This window comes from Cyprinodon variegatus, unplaced genomic scaffold (assembly GCF_000732505.1).
Source record: "Cyprinodon variegatus isolate N-32 unplaced genomic scaffold, C_variegatus-1.0 Scaffold104, whole genome shotgun sequence".
Taxonomy (NCBI): domain Eukaryota; kingdom Metazoa; phylum Chordata; class Actinopteri; order Cyprinodontiformes; family Cyprinodontidae; genus Cyprinodon; species Cyprinodon variegatus.
Genome location: NW_015150557.1, coordinates 552869 through 574336, shown reverse-complemented (window position 1 = coordinate 574336; position 21468 = coordinate 552869). Strand labels below are relative to the sequence as shown.

At 34.4% G+C, this 21468-nt stretch overlaps 1 protein-coding gene across 1 annotated transcript in view; it reads right to left on the bottom strand.

Annotated features, from left to right (window-relative positions):
* eys (eyes shut homolog (Drosophila)) overlaps window positions 1-21468 on the bottom strand; it is a 133856-nt gene that overhangs the window by 27796 nt on the left and 84592 nt on the right. The window contains exons 19-20 of the mRNA XM_015374485.1: window positions 12270-12378; window positions 196-419 (exon numbers count right to left, since the gene is read on the bottom strand). Of these exons, the coding sequence (XP_015229971.1) occupies window positions 196-419; window positions 12270-12378 (333 nt within the window). The remainder of the gene's footprint in view (window positions 1-195; window positions 420-12269; window positions 12379-21468) is intronic.

Below are 21468 nucleotides of genomic sequence, written 5' to 3'. Positions count from 1 at the left end.
TATTTTTTTTTTTTATCATAGTAATATTATTGTATATAGGATGTGGCAAGTCAGTGATTCGGACTAACTCATGGAAAGGCACTTTTTTAAAACAGTGAAGCCTAAAATTACTCATAAAACAGAAATAACTTTTTTTTCTTTTTACATTTCAGCACCTTAAATAATGTTTTGTTAAAAGGGGATCTGATACTGCACCTGACACATGTTCCTCCATTGCGGCAGGGAAGGTGTTGGCATACGGGTGGGTCACAGTTCTTAATGTTCCTCCCCTTCACTGCTTGACCAACCAGGTCAATCTCCACTGAGTTGACCTGAAATTCCTTGATGCAGCCAATGAATCTCCTCTGCTCTTTTCCTCTTTCACCATGCCGCTCCCAGTGGGATGAAACATCCCCAAAAAAAATGGGTCCAAATGTCCTCTGCAAAGAACAAACAAAATCTTAAAAGTGATTTTTCCTCAATAAATTAGTCTTTGAAGTTAGAAAATACTGTGTGTAACAGTCAGGGGTGTTGCACCAGTGGGGGCGTGGGTGTTAAAACACTCACACTTTGGGTTGTAAGATGGTTTTATTTTCACACTTTTTTTTCCAACAGCAGTCTGTTTCCTCTGTTTTGCCTTCACTATATTTGCCCCATCCCTCTTGTTCCTCACCTCCCTGTTCTGTTGCTCCCGAAAAATTAACACTGGCTGCTGATTGGCTGCTCTACCTTAAGTCCTGCCTCTTGTTTTGCGTTTGTCGTCATTCATTTTGTGTTGGGAAAACACCAAAACGAGAACTTCCTCAAATTAAATCCTCAAGATGCTAACATATACTTTCTCCAGATGTGCTAGCATATTACACATGAAAAAAAGTCTCAGTCATGTTAATCAGATTCATGGCACTGTTAAGATTTTAATTGTCTTTGTTACTTAATATAACCAAGATATTGAAAAATTATAATACTGATAGCTTAGTTAAATAGAAACCCTGCAAGTGATATTAATGTAAATAAAAACCCTGTTTCAATGGTAAAACAAAAAATCAAACAAACAATAAATATTTTTTAAAATAAACTTTTCAGTTAAAGTTTAGCCATAAAGTATCTCGTCTGAGTAATGAGGCAGGGCATTGTTGGCCTAGTGGGTTTAGAACAGTGTGCTTGTGCTCTGAAAAGGTTGCAAGTGCCTGGTTTGATTCTCACAATCTCCACTCTGGGTTCCTGAGCAAGACCCTTGACCCCTGATTGTTTCCCGGGCGCCGCATAATGGCAGCCCACTGCTCCCCACGGGGATGGGTTAAATGCAGAGGTAAATCTCTCCAATGTGAGATCAATAAAGTTCAATCATTATTGGGTACTCAAGAGTACAAAAATATTTGGTGAAAAGCAGCTATAAGTAATTGAAGATCTGATTTTATATTGGCAAAATGGTGTAAAGTAGCATAAAACATAAAGATATTTTATATAGTTTATCCCAAAGGGAAATTAAGTCTTATAATAACTTATGGGCTATTTCTTCCAAGTTTTAAATAGATTTTTTTATTCATACCTTCTCACATTTCCATGTTTGTGGTATGAAAATTGAACTGAGGCCCAGTTCAATAAGATACTATAGAAAAGAAAGGGAAAAAGATTAAACCTAATTATGTGTGGCTCGAATTTAGCAATCTAACAGCTGCATGATAGAAACTGTTTCTGAGTCTATGCGTCTTGTTCTGCAGGCTTCTCAGCTGCCTTCCAGAGGAGAGGCCCAGAGAGTCTATTCTTTCACACCAGAACAGTAGCTTTTTACCAGTCCACTCTTCATCTTGAACAGTGGACTGGTTTAGGGGAAAAAATACAATATTGTTAATTTAGGTTAAAAACACCTTTAATCAAAGAGAGCAATGAGTCCTTTGCATCACTGTTTAAAAATGTTAGTCCACACTTTGCAAAATGAAAAAAATGCCTACATTTAGCTGAATTGTGCTTGATCATTACTATATGTTTTCTTTTAAAATATTTGGTAAAAAGCAGAATTAACTATTCAACCAATTATGTCAAGACCCTTAGTTTAAGCACCAAATTTGCCACACACCGATATTTCCTGTCAGTTTAACTAATTGTGAAATGTTGTCAAGCCAAATATAAAAAGGCACACACATTCTAGAAACATTTTATTTTCCTGTCAGTTTACAGAATATATTTCATAATGTCCAAGGGATCATAAAGATCTTTTTGGGTTATTATTTTATTTTATTTTTGAATTTGCTGGAGTTTTCACCTTCAAACTCTACTATAGATGACATTCTTGCCCAGGCTCTTTCCTACTGATGAATTTCAAACACTGACTTTAACTGAGGCATGTGAAGCCTGTGAGGCCTGTGGTGCCTTAGATGTTGTTTGGAGTTCTTTTGTGAAACTCGTCGATGAGTCATTTTTGCTCTCTTGGAGACAGGACACTCCTGGGTATGTTCAGAACTGCTCTATGTTTTTCAATCGGGGAATAATGACTCACAGATTTTCGATGAAGGCCAAAAGCTTTATCAATGACTTTGGGTATGTTCCAAACTGAAAGGTCTTTGTTTTGTGTTCTTTTATTTCTTGATGTCTTTTCACCTACATAACATTGATGAACAGGGATTTCTTGTTCTATTGTCTCTAGCTATTTTTAAGCTTTGTAGTTGACTGACAAAATTAAATTAGCTGATTTAAAAACACTTTTATAAATGACAATAAAGTTCTCAGTCACTTTTTAACAAAGTTTTTTTTCCTTTTAAGTCAAATCATAACCTTAACCTCAAACTCCTTGTTGTGTTCATGCTTTCCACCACTTTTGTTTTTTACAATCAGAAACATTTCAGTGTGCCTAAAAAGGATGAACAAATTAACATTTGCAAATTACTTTTTATGGCACTCCGGCTAAACAAATTAAAACAGATATCTCACTTGGATGGTAAACAAGAAGAAGCCTTTCAAAAACAAACTTCAAAAGTTTAGAGAATGTGGAAAGGTCTCTATCATAAGTAAATTATAGAAAGCAGCAGAGGAGGTGTTGGTGGAGGGTCACTAAAGTGTCTACATGACTACATAAATATTTAGGATGTCTGCTTAATGCAAGCTTTTGGTGACCTGACCACTGGTCATCTGAAAGCACATAAATACATGAACGGCAGGATTCATGGGAATGCTATGTTCATTCATCACATGGTTAAGAGCCCTCAGAGTATCTTTAATAAAGCTTAAGTGTCAAATAAACCAAGCTTTGAGCCTGGGAAAATTTTACAATAAGCAAAGCTTTATTTGTGTGATACAATCAGTGATGAGCTGCTGCAGTTGTATAATAAAGATGCACTGCTGAATGAATTTATGGCCCCTTCAAGTATGTTTACCATGTTTATGAGAAAAGTCCATTTCAAATGCTCACTTATGCAATATTCATGACTTTGTAAGTGGACCGACAGCAAAAGAGTTCGTAGGAGCTCTATGCTCATTTTTAAAATTTCATCTTTAGGCAGCACTTGTAATCGACTATGCAGATATGCTGCATGGGTAACAAATGGTCTTCTGCTTATGAAAACAAACACTTAAAATAAACGAGGGAAAAAAAACTGTCATAAATACTGACTGAAAATGTACAGCAGCAGATATTTTAAAATTCAAGGTCTTCGATGTTTCGCTTTCTCCACGAGGACAACTTGATTTCTGTATGTAATGTTGAGAAAACAGGGTTTTAAAAGAGTGTGCACAAGTATTTTCTTCAAGTAAAGAGAGTCCTTGAAGAGAGTTTTCTCACTCTCTTAAGTGGTTTGAAATTCTATTAACACTTTCACCTTGGCCACAGTGTACTTTACAATATATGAATAATGTTTAGCTGTTTTGTGCTGCCTTATCCTGAATTAAAAACCATTAGCTATATGTAGGCCTGGATAATATGTAGAACATATATTGTTATAGCACCCTCAGTTTGTAACAATTCATTTACAATGTTGTCTTGAGTTCATACTTTTCATGCCATTGATCTATTTAGCCCTTTTGATGGAGTCTATATGCATTTAAATGCCCAGACCTGACACACATCATATTTCCCAAGATACCAAAGGTCACAGAGAGAGTCAGTAGCATAATTTGCACTCAAAGGATGTAGCCTTAGCCATACATTTTCTGAGACACGTGTAATCATTCTTTGACACTTGTAAAATCAATTGGTGTATGAATGAATGCTTTAAACTACTTGTGCTCTGTGGACCCTCGTGAAACATTAGTATCAATACAAGCTGAGAGTTTTACTACTTTAAATAATTATTTTCAATTTGAAAGTAATGACAGAATTTGACCTCAATTAGTGGGAAGTATATCATTTTCAATTCAGCCTGATTTTGTATAACGACACATTACTGCAAAGGAAATTCCCCATTAAAAAATCTGACGAACTTACTTAAAAATATTTTTTAGCAGAGATGCAGTGATAAAAAAATAACACAGCTGCTTCTTGATTTCTTATTATGTAAAGCTTAGAATTACAACTTTTTGGGAAAATTGAAAAATTAACCAATTTCACAAAGTACTGAATGTTAAATTACTGGTACAGAGTTGTGTCTGTCTGTCCTGCTGGACATCTAAAGCTGTAAAATTCTTTAGATTAATGCATATGCACTCTATCAAAGCATAATCACTTTTTTAAATGTTTTGTAAAATAAATAAAATGTTCGTTTAAATAATTATTAAAGACCAAAATATCCGCTTTAACTGTCATGCAATTTTTCCATCATTAATTTATGAATTGCAAGAAGTTTTCAATTATGGACATTTTGTCGTTATAATTGATTATTACAATATAACACTAAAAAATAATGCTGAATTTTTTGATAAATAAGTACAATTAAAAATAAATAATCCAAATTGCATTTTCTTCTTCAAGACTGCTTATTTTGTAAATTAATTAAAATGATAAATAAAACAACATTAGGCATTTCATTTGTAAAAATGTTGCAGCAAAAACTGAGCAAAATTAATTTAAAATGTTAAATTAGAAAATTAAAATGCATTAACAAAAAGTCCTTTTCATTTTCAAGTCATAGTGGCCTTTTTTGACTCAAGTACGTAAAATTAGCCATAGTAACATTAACTGCTCAATTAATGATAAACAAAATAACAATTAATTTTTAAAAGATGTCCCAGCAAAAACTGACCAAGTATAATTTTGAAATTTCAAATTTCCAAAATTAAACAGAAATGCTTTTTACTTTTAAACGATTTCATCAAAATAAATTTAAAATTGTAAACATTTTAGTAACTTTTCAACCGTCAATAAATATTTTCGTACTTTTGTGATTTTATGTCGTCTTAAAACCACTTCACTGACACATCTGCCATAGTCTGAGGGTGGCTTAAAGGTGGTGTTCGGACACAGCCTGTATATTGGTGCAAATTGAGCAGGGTTGATATTCCGGCAATGCGGCACCTATCAAACATAACATTATATTTAACTGTTTCAAGGCTCTAATCTCATCTGCATATCAGTCGCTGATGAGTCGAAGGACGTGGCTGCAGTGCAGGAATAAGGTACAAAACTTAAGTTAAATTTTTCTTATTTTTAACATCGTCATATGACAGTGTTTCGTTACAGATAGATTCATTACCCGCAGGTTAGCCCAATCATGGTGAAAAATTAATGGGATTTGATCTTTCTTTACGCCCCCTAATATCCAAGATGTGTAATGGTGCAGGAGAAACCACGCTGTCACTGGCCTAGTGTTGCAAATTCAAACTGACTTATGGAACACCTAAAATGAAAAAGCAATTTGCTTGTAGTTCTCAGTATTTTTCTGCTTTACAATTATTTGTCTTAAAGAAGAAAATGAAAATAAAGTATGTATGATATTTAATCTATGAGTCAAAAAATTTAGCGTTGACTTTAAAATTCAAAATTAATTTTGATCACTTTTTTTCTGGACCTTTTAAAAAGAAAATGAGAGAGCAGTTCAGGTTATACTGTATATTGCTAATTTTATACACAAGTTAAAAAAAAAATGCCGCTATGACTCATAAATGAAAAGGAATTTTTGTTAATGCATTTTAATATAAATTTGACAGTTCAAAATTAATTTTTACAAACTGAATGCCAAATGTTATTTTATTTATCATTTTCATTATTTACAAAAAGGAGCAGTCTTTTATTTGGATCACTTTTTTAATGTTATTTATTAATCAAGAAATACAGATTTATTTTGAAAATTTAAAAGGATTTCTATTAATCCATCTAAATTAGAAAATCAGGAAACATTTGCTTCCATATTTGCTGTGGTCTATCAGCAAAAACTTATAACAGCACTCAGGTTTTGTTGGACAGCTTCATCTATAACACTGCTCTGCATTTAAGAATGATTTTACAATTACCTACAAAAAATATATATATATGACTAAGGGGAGACATTTTCAACTGACTTCAGCATTGTTGATCACTGTTTGCTATTAGAAACTACAAAGATTAATCCCTGTGGGGATTCCTATCAGGGATGGTAGTTTCTGCCATCTGCTGACCTCTCCCACTGTGTGTAAGTAAGCTTTGATAAAAATGACTGTCAAAACGAGCTTTCCTTTCTGCTTACACTTCAATGTTTTGGTGCTAATTTGATCCTTTTGGAACACCCTAGTATTATAGGAAATAGTTGTTAACATTATTTTTCTCTCGGTAAACTCTTCTGCACTAAAAAGTGGTTGTTGCACAGACATGTGGTCCATTCACTAATTAATGTAACAAAAACATAGGCTCTTTAGTTTACAACTTATTTCAATGTTAAATTTCAGATATATTTGTAATAAATCTAAACTGAAAGGGGTTCTCTAATTGAGAAGACATTTGACCGCTATTCACATAGCAGAAGAGAGACATTAGGAAGGTTCATATTGTACGTAATCACGGCCACTCTCAACCATTATTAATTCATTTATGCTTGCTATTACACTCTGATCTAATTGAATATCAAACTGCCCAGTAAATTAATAAAACTAGAAACTCATACCAGACAGAACTCCAAAATTTCTTGTTGAGGGGGCGGAGTTTAATCACAGGGATAACATTCCTAAATCTTATTTGCTTAAACAAACATTAAAAGAAGGTGCAGGTGAGTCAGTGGTGTGAAAGTCTGGAACCAGCTCAGCACTGAATTTCATTTCATTTAATGCCCAAGCATAAGACTATTAAGGAAGGGCTCTGACTGATTTTCTTAAAAATATATCAGATGGATGAATGTTTAATTACATATATATTATCCATTGTACTTTGGTGTATAATATGCTTATTTTGTACAGTGCTCTTGTTTTTTTGGTTCATGGTCTGCAGCTTATAAGTGTTTGGATGCAGTGTGCATAGGAACAAATGAATGTGTATATTTGTGTATATATGTAAAGACTAGTATATCTATTTACACAATCGACTTTTGAGTGTCATGGATTCATAAGTTAGGCACGGATCATGAGGACCATTTTGAGGACTACTGGAGGGAGAAGAGGTTTGATGAAAGGAGTTATCCCATTTCAGATATAATCACTACATTACACATAGTGCAATTCTTTATATATAGTACTGTCTATACATAATGTTATATTTGTTAGATCTAACACTTTGTTGAATTGTCTTAAATAAATATTTAATTAATTAATTAATTAATTCATTCATTCATTCCATTAAAGAACTGTGAATAACTATTGCGCAGGGACTCTTCAACCGTGAGCTGGTTAGGGAAAAAGTGCACCATTTTGAAGTTTAACTTCTTTAAGTAAGTCTGCTTAATCTTAAAAACATTAGCATCTAAGCCATTCTATGGCCTGTGGAAATATATTGAGCATATATTGAGCACTTAAGACATTCTGTGGCCTGTGGAATATATATCTGACATCCCCCTCCGGGAGATGTTAAATATATATTCCCAATACTGAATATTACTCCAACAAAAAAGGATTAGTGTCATTTTTGTAGTTGGTGCCAAATGCTTTTCCCAATGTCAGTCCTCTGCATCTACACATTGTGGTAATCTGAGTAAGCAAATGTTATCTGGCAGCCTACCTGTTAATTTTAACATAGATAGTGCTTCTGTTATTAATGAATGTGTCACAAGTTAAAGAGAAAAAAAAGGAAAGATCATAGCATCTCAAATTAGAAGACCATAAATCATGCTGAAGGGCATGTTAAGCCAGTGAGAGGTTGAGTCCCTCTCCGTGCCTTTGAACATGAAAAACAAAACTATGAAAAACAATATATAAAGGAAATATATAACAATGTATTGAGCTACATCTAAGTCCAATCTTAATGCCACTAACATAACTGGAATGTTTGATAATCTATGAAAAAATGCTGGAACAGGTGCACGTACCTTTATCAGGTAATGGTTGTTACTGGGCTGCACCTGACTAGATATGGGAATAAAAAACAAACCCATTGAGTTGCTATTCTAAGTTCAATAAGTCAGTTCTTTGATCGAGGCCCCTCCGTCAGCATGGAGGTGGTGGCAAAGCTATAAAAAAAAACCCAACAAAACAAAGCAGGAGCTGTCTCAGCTGCTGCCAGTATGCATCATCTGTTTAATCAAACTTGTGAGAGAGTATATTCCCAGGTTACTCTCACCGCATCAATGCTTTATTTGTACCTCCCTGATCATCACAACACTGGGTAGAATAACTGCAGAGATAAAATAGCCTAATGCAATTCATCTGATTCAAGAAAGGGAGATTGCAAGACGCTAACTATAAAAAAATGAATAAAACTCAAACTCCTAAATGGAAAAATATAATACTAGTTTGATGCAGAAGATTCAGAATTGGCATTTTTTTATTTTTAAACTGCCATTGACCATTACTGATAAGTTTATCAGAAGAAACTGGATTAGTAAAAAAGTAACTTTTTTCATTCTTCTGTTAATGAAAATATACACCAAGTCAACAAAGAATAAACACAGAGATTTATGTTTAATAAAGCTCACTGTCCTTGTCCTGTGAAAGGCTTTTATGAGTTGCCAAATACAGTTTAAAAAGACAAAGCTGAATTTTATATTGGTTTTAAAATAAGACTAAACTCCTTGTTTTCTTTATTTCCCTTTTCTAAAGGTATATTACCTAAATAATACAAACACACAGAAAACAAACACACAGAAAAACAAGGATGGTTTAATACTTTTTCCAAATATGAATTTAGGACAAAAGGCTCTCTTTCACACATGCTGTGAAATCTGGTTCTGATATCAACTTTACTCCCAACATGCTCAGATTGATTATGTATTCCAAAACTGTTGAAGCCATTTATGTTAAGAAAAACCAACTTTAAACAGAAGGGGTTGACTCAGGTTTCAGTTTTCAAAAACCTACAACGCAGCGTTCAATCCTTCCCACTGTAATTGCAAACCCCACACCAATACAGGGGCCCAAACATCTTGCCTGTTCATCCAGGCCAACAATTCCCACAAACACCCCCCCTTGCAGGGGAGTAGACAAGTATTGTGTATTGCAGGCTGACAAAGAACCCAAACGTCTCCCCATTTCTAAGGGACGGACCCGTTCTTCTGGTTGAATTTGCATGTTTTTTAAGCCAAGACAAGGCGTCGTTTAGGTCGACTCTATAAAGCCTCTAACTCAACAATAATTATGACATTTTGAATAGAAAAAGCTTCCTGGATGGGAAGAGAAACATCTTCAAACTTGGAAACAAAGTTTAGTGGATTTTTTTTTTTTTTACTTTTTTGGAATAACTATGACCTGGATGACTGAGAATCTTCACCAGCATATTACGTAGATATGCAGCTTCTTTTAACAAAGGCTGATCGTAAAGCAGTAGGTAACTAAACATATTTAGTGAACAGATTTTTAAAATGAATTATTTTGCAGCGGCTCTGCACATTGGCACAGTGAGTAGCACTTCTGCCTTGCAGCAAGAAGGTCCCGGACTTCATTCCCGGCCCGGGGTCTTTCTGCATGGAGTTTACATGTTCTCCCTGTGCATCAAGGGTTCTCTCCTGGTACTCCAGCTTCCTCCCACAGTGACTGTTAGGTTAAATGGCCTCTCTAAATTCTCCTTAGGTATGATTAAGTGTGTGAATGGTTGCTTCTCTTTGTTGGCCTTTGATGGACTGGTGACCTGTTCAGGGTGTACCCCACCTCTCAACCATTGACACCTGGAGATAGACACCAGCAACCCCCATGACCCCAGCAGAGATAAGCGTGATGGAAAATGGATGGAATGGATGAATAATTTGCAGCAGTTAGGTTTCTCCTGTTTGCTTATAATACACCTATATTCTTGTCCCTGCAAAGGTTAGCATGCCAGACTGTAAGTACCTTGTACAGAACTGAACTTGTGGCTTCAGATGGTGAAAGTTTAACAAGGACGTTGATGCCAGATTATTTCTGAAATCACTGCCCTGTTTGTAATTGTCTACCAACAGATCAGGAATTAATAGGATTGCGGGCTGTGATTTTTATATAAGTGGTAAAAACACCATATGTTATTTTCTCTCAATTTGCCAACAAAAATCCCAAGGAGGGAATCCCTACCTCCCTTTATAGACTGTGACCATTCACCACAGAATAAATTTCCCCTCTAAGACGGATTACCAGCGCTGCTGGAAGCAGACCAGGTACGATTTTAGATTTTGAAATAATTTTTTCAAATGGTTTTAAATAATTGGTAATTATTCACCAGCTTATGACTTCATAATTGTAACACACAGCCCATTGTTAATCTACAATAGATAAATTGAACCATGCAAGCAGTCAATACACATCTAATGAGCCCTCAGGGACATAGAAGCTGAGAGAGCACTGAATCAATATCGATCTGAAATAGATCTTTACCTCCCTTTGGCCATCTGTAGAAATAGAGTTAGATGCTGTTAGAGTCCATATCCTTTTCTTATTGTAAAAGTCATCCTATCATCTCTTTAAGTACGGAGGTGAGGCTTTGATTATTTTTGTATTATAATGTAATATTGCCTGATAATAATGTGTATTTGATTTGTTTTTTTTATAAGAATACTTGTCCAGAAAGTCCCCTCATAATATACAGAAAACCTATTTTGATTATAAGGTGTACTTAAAAAGATGATTATGAGAAGATGAACTAACACTATACACTATAGAATGGCACCATACAATTGGTGTGTTGTTACAAAAAAATACAGGGTTTATAAAAATAGAAGAATAAATCAGTTTTTTTCTTTCCCTTATTTGATGGGAAACAATTGTCATATATTTTGAAATGATCTTGTACAATTTATTATATATCTTGCAATATGGTGTACTTCGACTTAAAGTTGGTGATCTATCACTATATTTTTTTCACAGTAATTGTATACGATGTAATCACTTGTAGCTGTTTGGGTTGTTTTTTTTTGGTTTTTTTTAGATACTACTACACCCATAACCTAGATTTTCTATGAGTCCGAGATACATCTTTGTAAATCATAACTGCTTTTGAAAAAAGAAAGTTTGCAATACTAAAAGGAATATAGTTTAGAGTAAGCTATTTTTGTATTTGTTAACAATTAAATGCAAAAGACAAACTTAAATCTTTATTAGCAGGTCAGTTTTAAAAATCTTCCTTGGAAATTTATTTAAAAATAATGTTCACCTGGACAACAACCTCGACTTAAGACACAACTGTAAAGCCGTCTACACAAAGCGACATAACAGGCTGTATTTCCTAAGGAAGCTCAGGTCCTTCAGTATTTACAGGAATATGCTATATATTGTCAATACCCGGTAGGTTTGTTGTGGAGAGTGTGTGATTTGTTCTGCCATCATCTGCTGAGATAACAGCATCAGAGCAAACCCCAACAAGCTGATAAAGAAGGCTCTGTTCTAGAAACCCCTCTAGAACCACTGGAGGGGATTTTACAAAGAAGAATTCTTTGTGAAATAAAATGCAGAACATTACGGACAACCTCAAACATCCCCCTCAAAAGACTGTCTAACAACAGAGTGTCTTTTTTTCAAAGGCTTCTCCAGTACCGCTGCAAGAAAGACCACAACCAAAGACATCCTCTACATAAACTGGTTAAACGAAACCTTATGATGAGTTACTAAAACATTTGATTTCCCAATGAAGTATTTTCAAATTTTTATTAAATTGAATTGGACTTAATTAAATCAAATTGGATTTTAATTAAATTGAATTGAAACAAAGTAATGAATCAGTCGACATCATGATATAAACACTCTGTGGGGAACCATATTGTTAAAGAAAAGACAAACCTTAAGTAACTGTCTAAAACTGGACATTGAGGATAATGCTTAATATGACTGCAGGAAAGTCAGGATACCTCTGATACAGGGTGTGACACAAACTCTTCAAGATGCTGTGTGGTGCCATTATCTGCAGCAATTTCAATCCGACATGACCCTCCTTGTTTGCCAACAGGCAGGCTGAATCTGTAAAGAGAGAAAACAGTGAGAGAGATAGAGAGCGCAGAGTTAGTGGGAAAGGCAGATCAAAACAATATCTGAGACTCACAATAAATCCAGTAAAGCATGAAAACATTCTGATGCTGAGGGAAAAAAAGAGCAGTCACAGTAATGGAGCTGCTAATATGACCATTGAGAATATACCATAAACTGACTAGGTATACATTACATACAGTTTTATGAGGATTTTTATGCAGTAGTAGATTGGCTTGGAAGCAATGGTGCGTTTGTATCACTCCCCACCAGCTATAACCCAGGAGAGACTAAAACAGACTATGTTTTGGATTTAAATAAAGAAAGAGACACCAAAATAGTTTTCTGCTCAGCGCTGCAGTGATATTCTTTACACTGCTGTTTTCCTCAGAAAAATGTGAAATTTACATAAAGAGATACGCAGTCATTACCAAGTTCATTTATATGATAAAATTACAGTAAATGACATCCATTAAAATTCCAAATAAACAAACTTAGAAAAAAAAGCTACTAATAATTACAATATTCTTAAATAAATAAACTAATCAGCCTCACAGACATATTCAATCCTTGCTGAAGGAGCTGATTGTGTCACTCAGAATTAATTAATATAAAAATTAGGGCAGAAACCACAAATGCCTTATAACCCTAATGAGAAGGAAGACAATTTTATCATTTGACCTGCTGGAACTCTCAGGAGAAATGTGCAGTTGCACTAGTCATTACTGTTGTAGTCATAATGTTAAGTAGCTGGTCCACTTGTGTCACACTCCAACACTGGCAAAGTCAAGCGATTCCCTCTCCTCAATCCATCAATGGTTGCTGCTGGCTCTATACAATCAAGGCCTCTATATTTCCACAGGTTGCATATGGACTCCATCTTTCATATAAAGTTGATTATTATGTTGGGAAGTAATTCGCAGGAGGCACACTTATTTCCCTCTGGGATTATTAAAGTATGTCTGATTCTGATTCTACAAGTTTACTTAGCACCTCCTGCTGAAACGTTCCACAAATGATACAGAGCAGCTCAAAGGTGTTTATACCTGTATTAAAAATCCTGAGTTTTGTGACTTACAAAACTGTCGCCATTTTAAATGAATCCAAAATGTTTCCTGCTAATAAAGTGGCATATTTTGTTTACAACTGAAAAAAAAAACTCCTTAGGGAGAAAGGTAGACACACAGACATACAGATATCTGCATTTGAATAGTGCAATTATCAAACCAATGATTACAAATGAACTGATACGTGATTCATTGACATTCATCAAATCGATCCTTTGATGTACTTTGATTCAGTTTTATCATTCTAATTATTTCCGTACTTCTTTCAGCATGTTGAATCTTGACCCCAAGGTAACTTGAAGATGTTCTCAAAAAACAGCCCAAACCACCAGCCTAGGTGATCTATTAACAAATAAGACCAGAGAAATTTGCTCCTATGGAGGAATGGGATAGACACTTTTCCAAAAAAATTGTTAAACCATTGGGGGAAAGGTTTATATCTAAATTTTATTTAAGAATGTATAAGAAAAAATATTTGTACTCTTCTAAACTACCGAATAGCTTTCCCAGATACAGGCTGCCAGCACCATGTATTACAATGGGAATAATGCAATTTTTCTGTAAAAAAATTCTGTTGCAAATCTGGTTTAAATAAGGTTTATGAGATGTTGGCCTTTCAATCCTTGCCTAAATATGGAAAATATGGAGTATATTTACAATATATACTTTATTTTGTCGTATGTAAAATAATCTAGCATTTCGTGCTACTAGTTCGGATTTTCTTTTCAGTTATGTTTCTTTTTTTTTTATCTACAGAAATGGAGAAGCCTGATTTCTGATCATCACAATTGTCTCTCATTTGACCAGACATTTTTTCCTTTTTTTTTTCATACATATGGTGTTGACCAGTGGCTTTTTAAAATTTTTATACATATGGTGTTGACCGGCTGTTTTGTTTTTTTCAAACATATGTCACAAAAAAGTGAAATGGTCCAAATGAAAAACTTGGTGGAACGATTTACAAATTAGTGAACCACTGTATGTCATGCTGGTAATGTGACTCTACAACATCTACCGACTCACTCCTTGTGACTGGTTGAGTGTTGATGAGGTGAAAGTCCCAAATGTGTGCTTTAGTAGCCAGATGGAAACAATAAGGGCAATTGCCCTCCTGCTAATTTGAAACAGTCTTCCAGGACACCTCCCTGAGGCAATCCCACACACATAACCTCAGGCAGGACTAATTACAGGTGTGGAAATCACAAGAGCTCTTTTGTGCACACATATGTGCACACAAACATGCGTTAATGCACATGCAAATTTAAGGTTCAATATATGAAAAGCAACCTAATGTCCAGAGTACAAGGAGAAAAGAGCTGTTATCATCTGCAGGGTGCCTGGTCTGTTTCACATGTCATTCTTCATTGTTAGCACAAAAGTAACTGTTTAGAAAGAGGCTTTAGAGTAGCAATTTATTTATATATAAACTAACTACAGAAAGATATGAAATATCATAGAATTATTATAAAACTGTCTGCAGCTGAAAGTGTTTGATTTAAACTTCAGCGGTTTGCACAGAGGGGATTTTTTAGTGACTACTAATAGTCCAAAAAACAGCCTCTGCCTAAGCAAACAAGATGATGTCTCCTGATGAGCTCTCGTCAGCACAGTGAATGCTCCACTCAGCTAATTTACATTGGTCAGGCTCTAAGGAAAACAAGGCTATTTAAATACATAACTATTTCAGGCTTCTTAGCTAGACAACTGAAGCTATTCCTTTTGGGTTCACATTAACATTGCAAATAGTACTAAAATTCACAATGGAGGGTGTCTCCCAAATATATGAATGAAAGAGAGGAACAGGAGGCTATTGATGCAGATATTAAATCATCTGGAACTAGGGTGTATAAGCTTTTTTCCCTGCTTGATCTCAAATAATCGACCGGAGTAATGCCCCAGCTTTAGATATACAAACAATAACATGTAAGTATTTGTTTTTACTCGGCAAATAGAAGCAAAATATGGTGGAAAGCTCTCTTACTTTCTCAATCATCATTTATGTATTTGTTCATCTGGCTAATGGTCTAATCATAAGCAATTTGTCATCTATAAAGACTTCATTTATACTCTGCGTGTGTGACTAATTCGGGGCAACTGGATTATTGTAACTTTCAGCAATATAACCTACCGAAATATTACCTAAAATGTAAAGGTACCTGGTAAGTTTATTTTAGACACTGTACCTTCGTGCAAAGGTATTTGCTAAAGCTGATTTGGCCATTTGTCTTTTTAATGAAATGCGCCTCCTTCACAGTCCCCTGCAGAAAATTAGCAATGAGGGAGGATCATCATTAAAATATTACTACTGCATAAAACATCTGAAAGTATTGGCAACAGATGGCAGTAAAACATCACTGAGCACACTGGTGCCCTTGCAACCTATTTCCCTGACTGATGTGCTATTGATGACACATTTTTAACTGCTTGTTATTCTAGAAATATCTCATATTCCTTAAAAAACATTATATGGGACAGTACTATGTGAATTTATAATTTGTTGATATTTCAATGGTTTAGTCAGTGGCTATTGCTTCTTAGCAGCAACTGCTTAGTGGAGTTTTATGTTTATGAGCAAATAGAGTTTCTTCCTCATATGTTATACATGAACGATGAACACAAATACCACCTGTTACCATGATTTTAGTTGAAGCCGAACAGATTGAACAGTTGCATCAAAAAATAAAATAAAAAAGCCCCCATATGGTTAATATTCATGATTTCCCCATTCACCATAGTATCTACAACATCAAGAGAGAAAAATTTATTAGCTGTGTTTGAAAAGGTTTCACCACACCACATTTCTAGTCTGGCTATGGTGCAGTGGCTTTCTCACATGCAGCACTGCAGCATTTGCTGCATAATTTGTGCTGTGACCAGCAAGCCTCAATTAATTTGGGCAGCCTGTGTTTTGTCATCATATCTCTGGCGATACTATTAGATGGAAGAAAGCAAAGCTCCTGGCATTGTGGGGTTTCACAATGCAAAACTTCAAATGAGCAGGCATGGCTGCCGTCTAACTCCCCAGTGAATCTTTTAAGAGGAGGTCTTGTCAATAAAACACTGAATACAGTGGAACTAAGAAACTTACTCCGATTTGGCATAATGCTGAGAATGAAAAATATTTAATATTAAGATTTAACTTTCAAAGTTCAAATACTATAGGACATTTAGTTAAATGAAAATTAAAATTCATTAAAACAAATAACCTGCATTCTTATATGCTGCTTATGTACAAAAATGCAGCAAGTGAAGGTAATTATTTAATATTTGAGAGATTTATTTTTTTTATTAAAAAACAAATATTATGTAAGGCTGTTTTGAATAATGTTACTTTAAACCTTATCCACTTAAATAGACCGAAAAACAGTAAAGACAGATGGAGACAGAGCCCTCTCAGCTCTTTATTAAACAGTGTGATATTGAACAAGCTTACACAGATAAACAGGTGCTTTAGAAACTGGGCTGAATTTGAATGTCGCAAGCTGGATTTCTTTGACATTAATTCAAAGAAGTCTGACTCATGAGATGTCCTAAAAGTGTCTTTTCAGTTTTTTTCCCCCTTCACAGCACATGTCTGTTTTCCTTCTCTTACAGAGGCTGTTGCTATGCAACACACACCCACATGTGCATCCTTACATTTAAAAACTTTCTCAATGGTCAATGAACAGCAGCAGTAAAAATTCCAATCAAATTCTACATGTAAACAGTGCATGATACTTAGTCATTAGTCAAATGTGTTTTTGATATTACAATGTTTAAATTAACACAATTTGCTCTGTTGTAGCTTTATGTTGTCTAAGGGGTAATAGTGCTTAAGGCAGGGACTGAGGCTCTAAATAATAAAGCTATTTCTGCAAAACTAATGAGAGCTTTCAAAGAAATGTACTGTATTTGCCATGAAAGGGGGACCCAGTGAAAGTTAGGAGAATTTGTATTTTCATCGCCTTTAGATCTTGGCTTGTCTAAAACTTTCATGCATTTTTACTTCTGCTACATTACTCATTTATCAACATCAGATTTTGCTGACTGATCTCTTGCTCAGCAGATGCATGTTGTGCCTTTAAGGAAGAATTCTCACTAAAGGTGGCTCAACAGAAATGTGAATACAGTTTTCCCATTAGGTCAATCCAGGTATGATTTCACAAAGGCTGAAAATGTTGAATGCTAGATGAAACTACATTTAGGGTTGGTTTAGATTAAATATGTCTTTGTTCATATCTATTAGTTTAATTTTACTGAAATAATTATTGAAGTACTTGGCGAATTGTTCAATTCTAGTCAGTCAAACTACTGTTTGACTGACTAAGTAACTAAGTTACATTAAATCCAAACTAATAAAAACTATTTGAGTTGATTTAATTTATATCAGTATCCATATTTAGTGCGAAACAATAATACTTATCTCAGGGTAAAGAAAAACATCAGACTAATTTGTAAAATGCATTAACATGGGGCATTGACACTAATGAGGTAACCACAAATTAAGAGCATTGCTTGAAAAGCTACCAAATTACAACAAACAAAAATGGGTATTAATTAGAATCTGGGCTCCTTATGAAAAAAAAAAAAAATAGAACTAAAGAGAGTCTGGAGCAAAACGAGTTATTCCTGTTACATGTTTTAGTTGAGCTATCTTAATCTGTTTATTAGAAGCCCTTTTATTTTGTTCCTTTGTCTGAATACAATACAAAGGCCAATATACAAATCTGAACAATTATTCTCCTTTTGAGAAATATTTCAAACAATTCTCTAGGTATCTTGCTATTGTACATGCCACCATATTTTACCTTAAAAAATGTGAAAACAGATTGGTCAAAATTTAACATAGAGTTGATTTAAATATGAGATAGAGCATGAAGTGACTAAAGAGTTTATAATGTGAGCTTATTTGGTTTCCAAACAGAATGAAAAAAAAAAACATGTTTTCTAACAGATAAAACACAAGAAAAAAAGATGTGCATTTTGAAGCTCAAACTATTCCCTAGGTAAGATATCATGAACCCAAACTATGTAGGAATAAGGCCTACAGTTCTGCATTTTATTTCAAGGTTTTAAACATAACATTTTTAGGAGACTGTGTCAGGTCACAGTCAAAACAATAAGAATTAGAAATAAGTTCCTGCTTCCTATAAAGAAAAGGTTCCCTAAGCAGTCAAAATACAGTAAATTGAAGCCTAGCTTTTCATTTGCTGAGATAAAAGACTCCATTTCTTTAGCTGCAGAGAAATAAAGGAGGCTGAATAATCATATCTGCTAGGGACTCGCATGTGACAAGAGAATGAATGCGTTTCAGCAGAAAGCCATGTATCATCCTCATTGATCCCTAACTGTGTGTATTAAGAATGAAAATTACTCCAGCAGTGAATGTCAGGCACAACAGGTTTTAACCAAATAATGGATGCAGACTCACAAAATGACCAGGGGAGCATTTAGAGTCTGCCACTCTGGAAATTTAATCTTTGCAGTATAGCCCCAAAATATCCCTGAAGAAAAGAAAGACTTCCCAACATCAGAATTCTAGCCAACAGAAAACATGTCCTCCCCAAATGAAAAATGACACAGCCTCCCCCACCCAAAACACTCCTCTCTGTGAATTGAAATGACAGCACAGGGAGCTTCAAGAGGGCTCTTTCTTCCCTTGCCAATGTTGGTGTCTTTAGAAATAATTTTTGTTGAAAGTAAAGCCAAACACAAACACACACCTTTCTGTAGATAATTAATATAAAGTAACACTTTTCTGTCGTGGTCCTTTCCATTCAAACTGAGCGTTTTACATTCTCTTATAAAGGTAATGTGCTTTTAAAGCTATTGCACATATTCATATCTGACAACCACAAACATTAATGTATTTATGCTGGTATAATATATGATAGACCGAAAAATTCTAAAGCAGAACTTTTTAATAAACTGAGAGAGATAGATAATATGACTGTCTTTAAGATTTTAGCCATCAACAGACAAGATTTTTATTAAATACGTTGTTTATAATGTGCCTCTACCAGTTTAAAATCAAAATACTGAAAATAATGCTCATCAATTTTTGCAAATTAGCTCAAGCTTAATAAGGGTTCAGTCTAACAACAGCTCATATTAGGTATTTCCTTTAATTTTGCAGAATGTAAGTGAGGTCTTTCTGGCAAGTACCTATAGCCACTTTTCCATTGCCTTTTTATTTCAAAAGCCTGGATATTTTGAGAGACACAACTCAGTGCAGTCAATTTTTCTTGATTATGATTATTCACATATATTAATATTTTCATCCCAGAAAATAAAATCAGATAGCTTTTGCTGGGAAGTTTTTACATTTTACATTAATGTAGGTATTCATTACTTGTGCAATCATTCAGGTCATGAAAACCAGAAAATAGACTTAAATTGTTATGTAAGCAGGCTTTCACTTAGTTTTTCTGAAAAAAGTTTCAACACCTACCTAAGTGTGCTTTCCATTTGTGCAAGGGAGTAACCAGTTGGAATGCTCATATTTTTTAAAAACCTGAGACCAAGGTGTTTAATGAGTGGGTCATATTGATTTGCATATGTTATGGAATGGGCTTAAAAAAAAAAAAAATTCAGTTGTTTCACAGCTTCAGCTACTGCAGCTAGAAAACTTTGATTATGGACAAAATCTTGGTGTCATGAAGGGCTCAGACCTGAAGTTTTATATATACCGTATATATATATATATATATATATATATATATAAAACTCCCAGCAATATCCCCTCCAACCTCCAGCCACTGGGGTGCCCCCCTCCTTCTCCTGGACATGCATATTTTTTTACTCTGGCTTCACCCTTTCACTAAATTACATGTTCTGACCAGGAGATGATTCTTTTCTTTACATCTGTCTCTTTAGATCTGTCCACAAATCATGACAGAAAGAATATTTCAGTACGAAGATTGAAGTTTAAAAAGAAATTGTAGGGGACCAGCCAAGGGCCCATCAAGGAAAGTGAGGACATTTTGAATGACTACTACTCTTGCTCCAATTTCAGTCTACAATTTAAGTTCTGTATTAGGCTTTATCCTTCTGCCATCAAGTCTAAAGAACCTTCCTACAAGAGAAAAGCATCTTCACAGCATCATGCTACATACACCATATGTTACATGGGGACAGGTTATTTCTGTCTGTTTCAGTTTTTTTTTTCTTTTCACACAGCATTTTGGATAAAGAGTAATCCTGAAACCATTCAACCAGAGAACTTTTTTCCAATATTTGCTCCCTTCTTTGCATTGCTTGTGGCATATTTTTAGAAGGCACTTCAACTGGTTTCTCATTATAACTCTCATTTTTTGCGACTTAAGAATTTAAAATTATAGATATTTACCTTTTACTTCATAGTTATTTATCTCAATTTAGCCAATTTTATAAAAATCCCAACAAAATCCACCTTAGTTTGTGGTTGTAAGATCTTTATTTGGAAAAAATCACTTTGAAAGAAACTTGAGTTGTTGCTTTTCTCTGGCACCTTTACAGCATTATCTTTATAAACTGAATTTCCTATTCATATAATTTTAGCATAAAGCTCTCATCACTTTCTACTTTCATGCAATAAAAGCCCTATATTTATATGCAGATTAAAGATTTAATGAACAGAAACTGAGAATGCATCACATTCCGGCTTTAATGTTTTTTTCGCCAATACAGTTTATTCATACTGCAGCCTCTTTTCCAAGTTCTTTCACAATTAAGTTTAGAGTCACAACATGTCTTTATATTCTAAATTAATTATTCAGAATGTCTTTTATCACCTGTGCTGTGGATGATTAACAGTGAGGAGTATTTTAAGACTGTTGAGAAGGAACAAAATACAAATCCTGCTAGAAAAAAAACAAAACAGAATTCCTCCCAATTTGATAGCTACTTTATTTTCTTCTTCTTTAAATAAATATGTAATATGCTCTTAGTAAAGAAAAAAAAGTAATCAGAATGTGTCATATCATTGCCAAACATTTACATACACAAATACATATACAAAACAAACTTTTTTTTTCCATTTTACCACATTAAATATTGC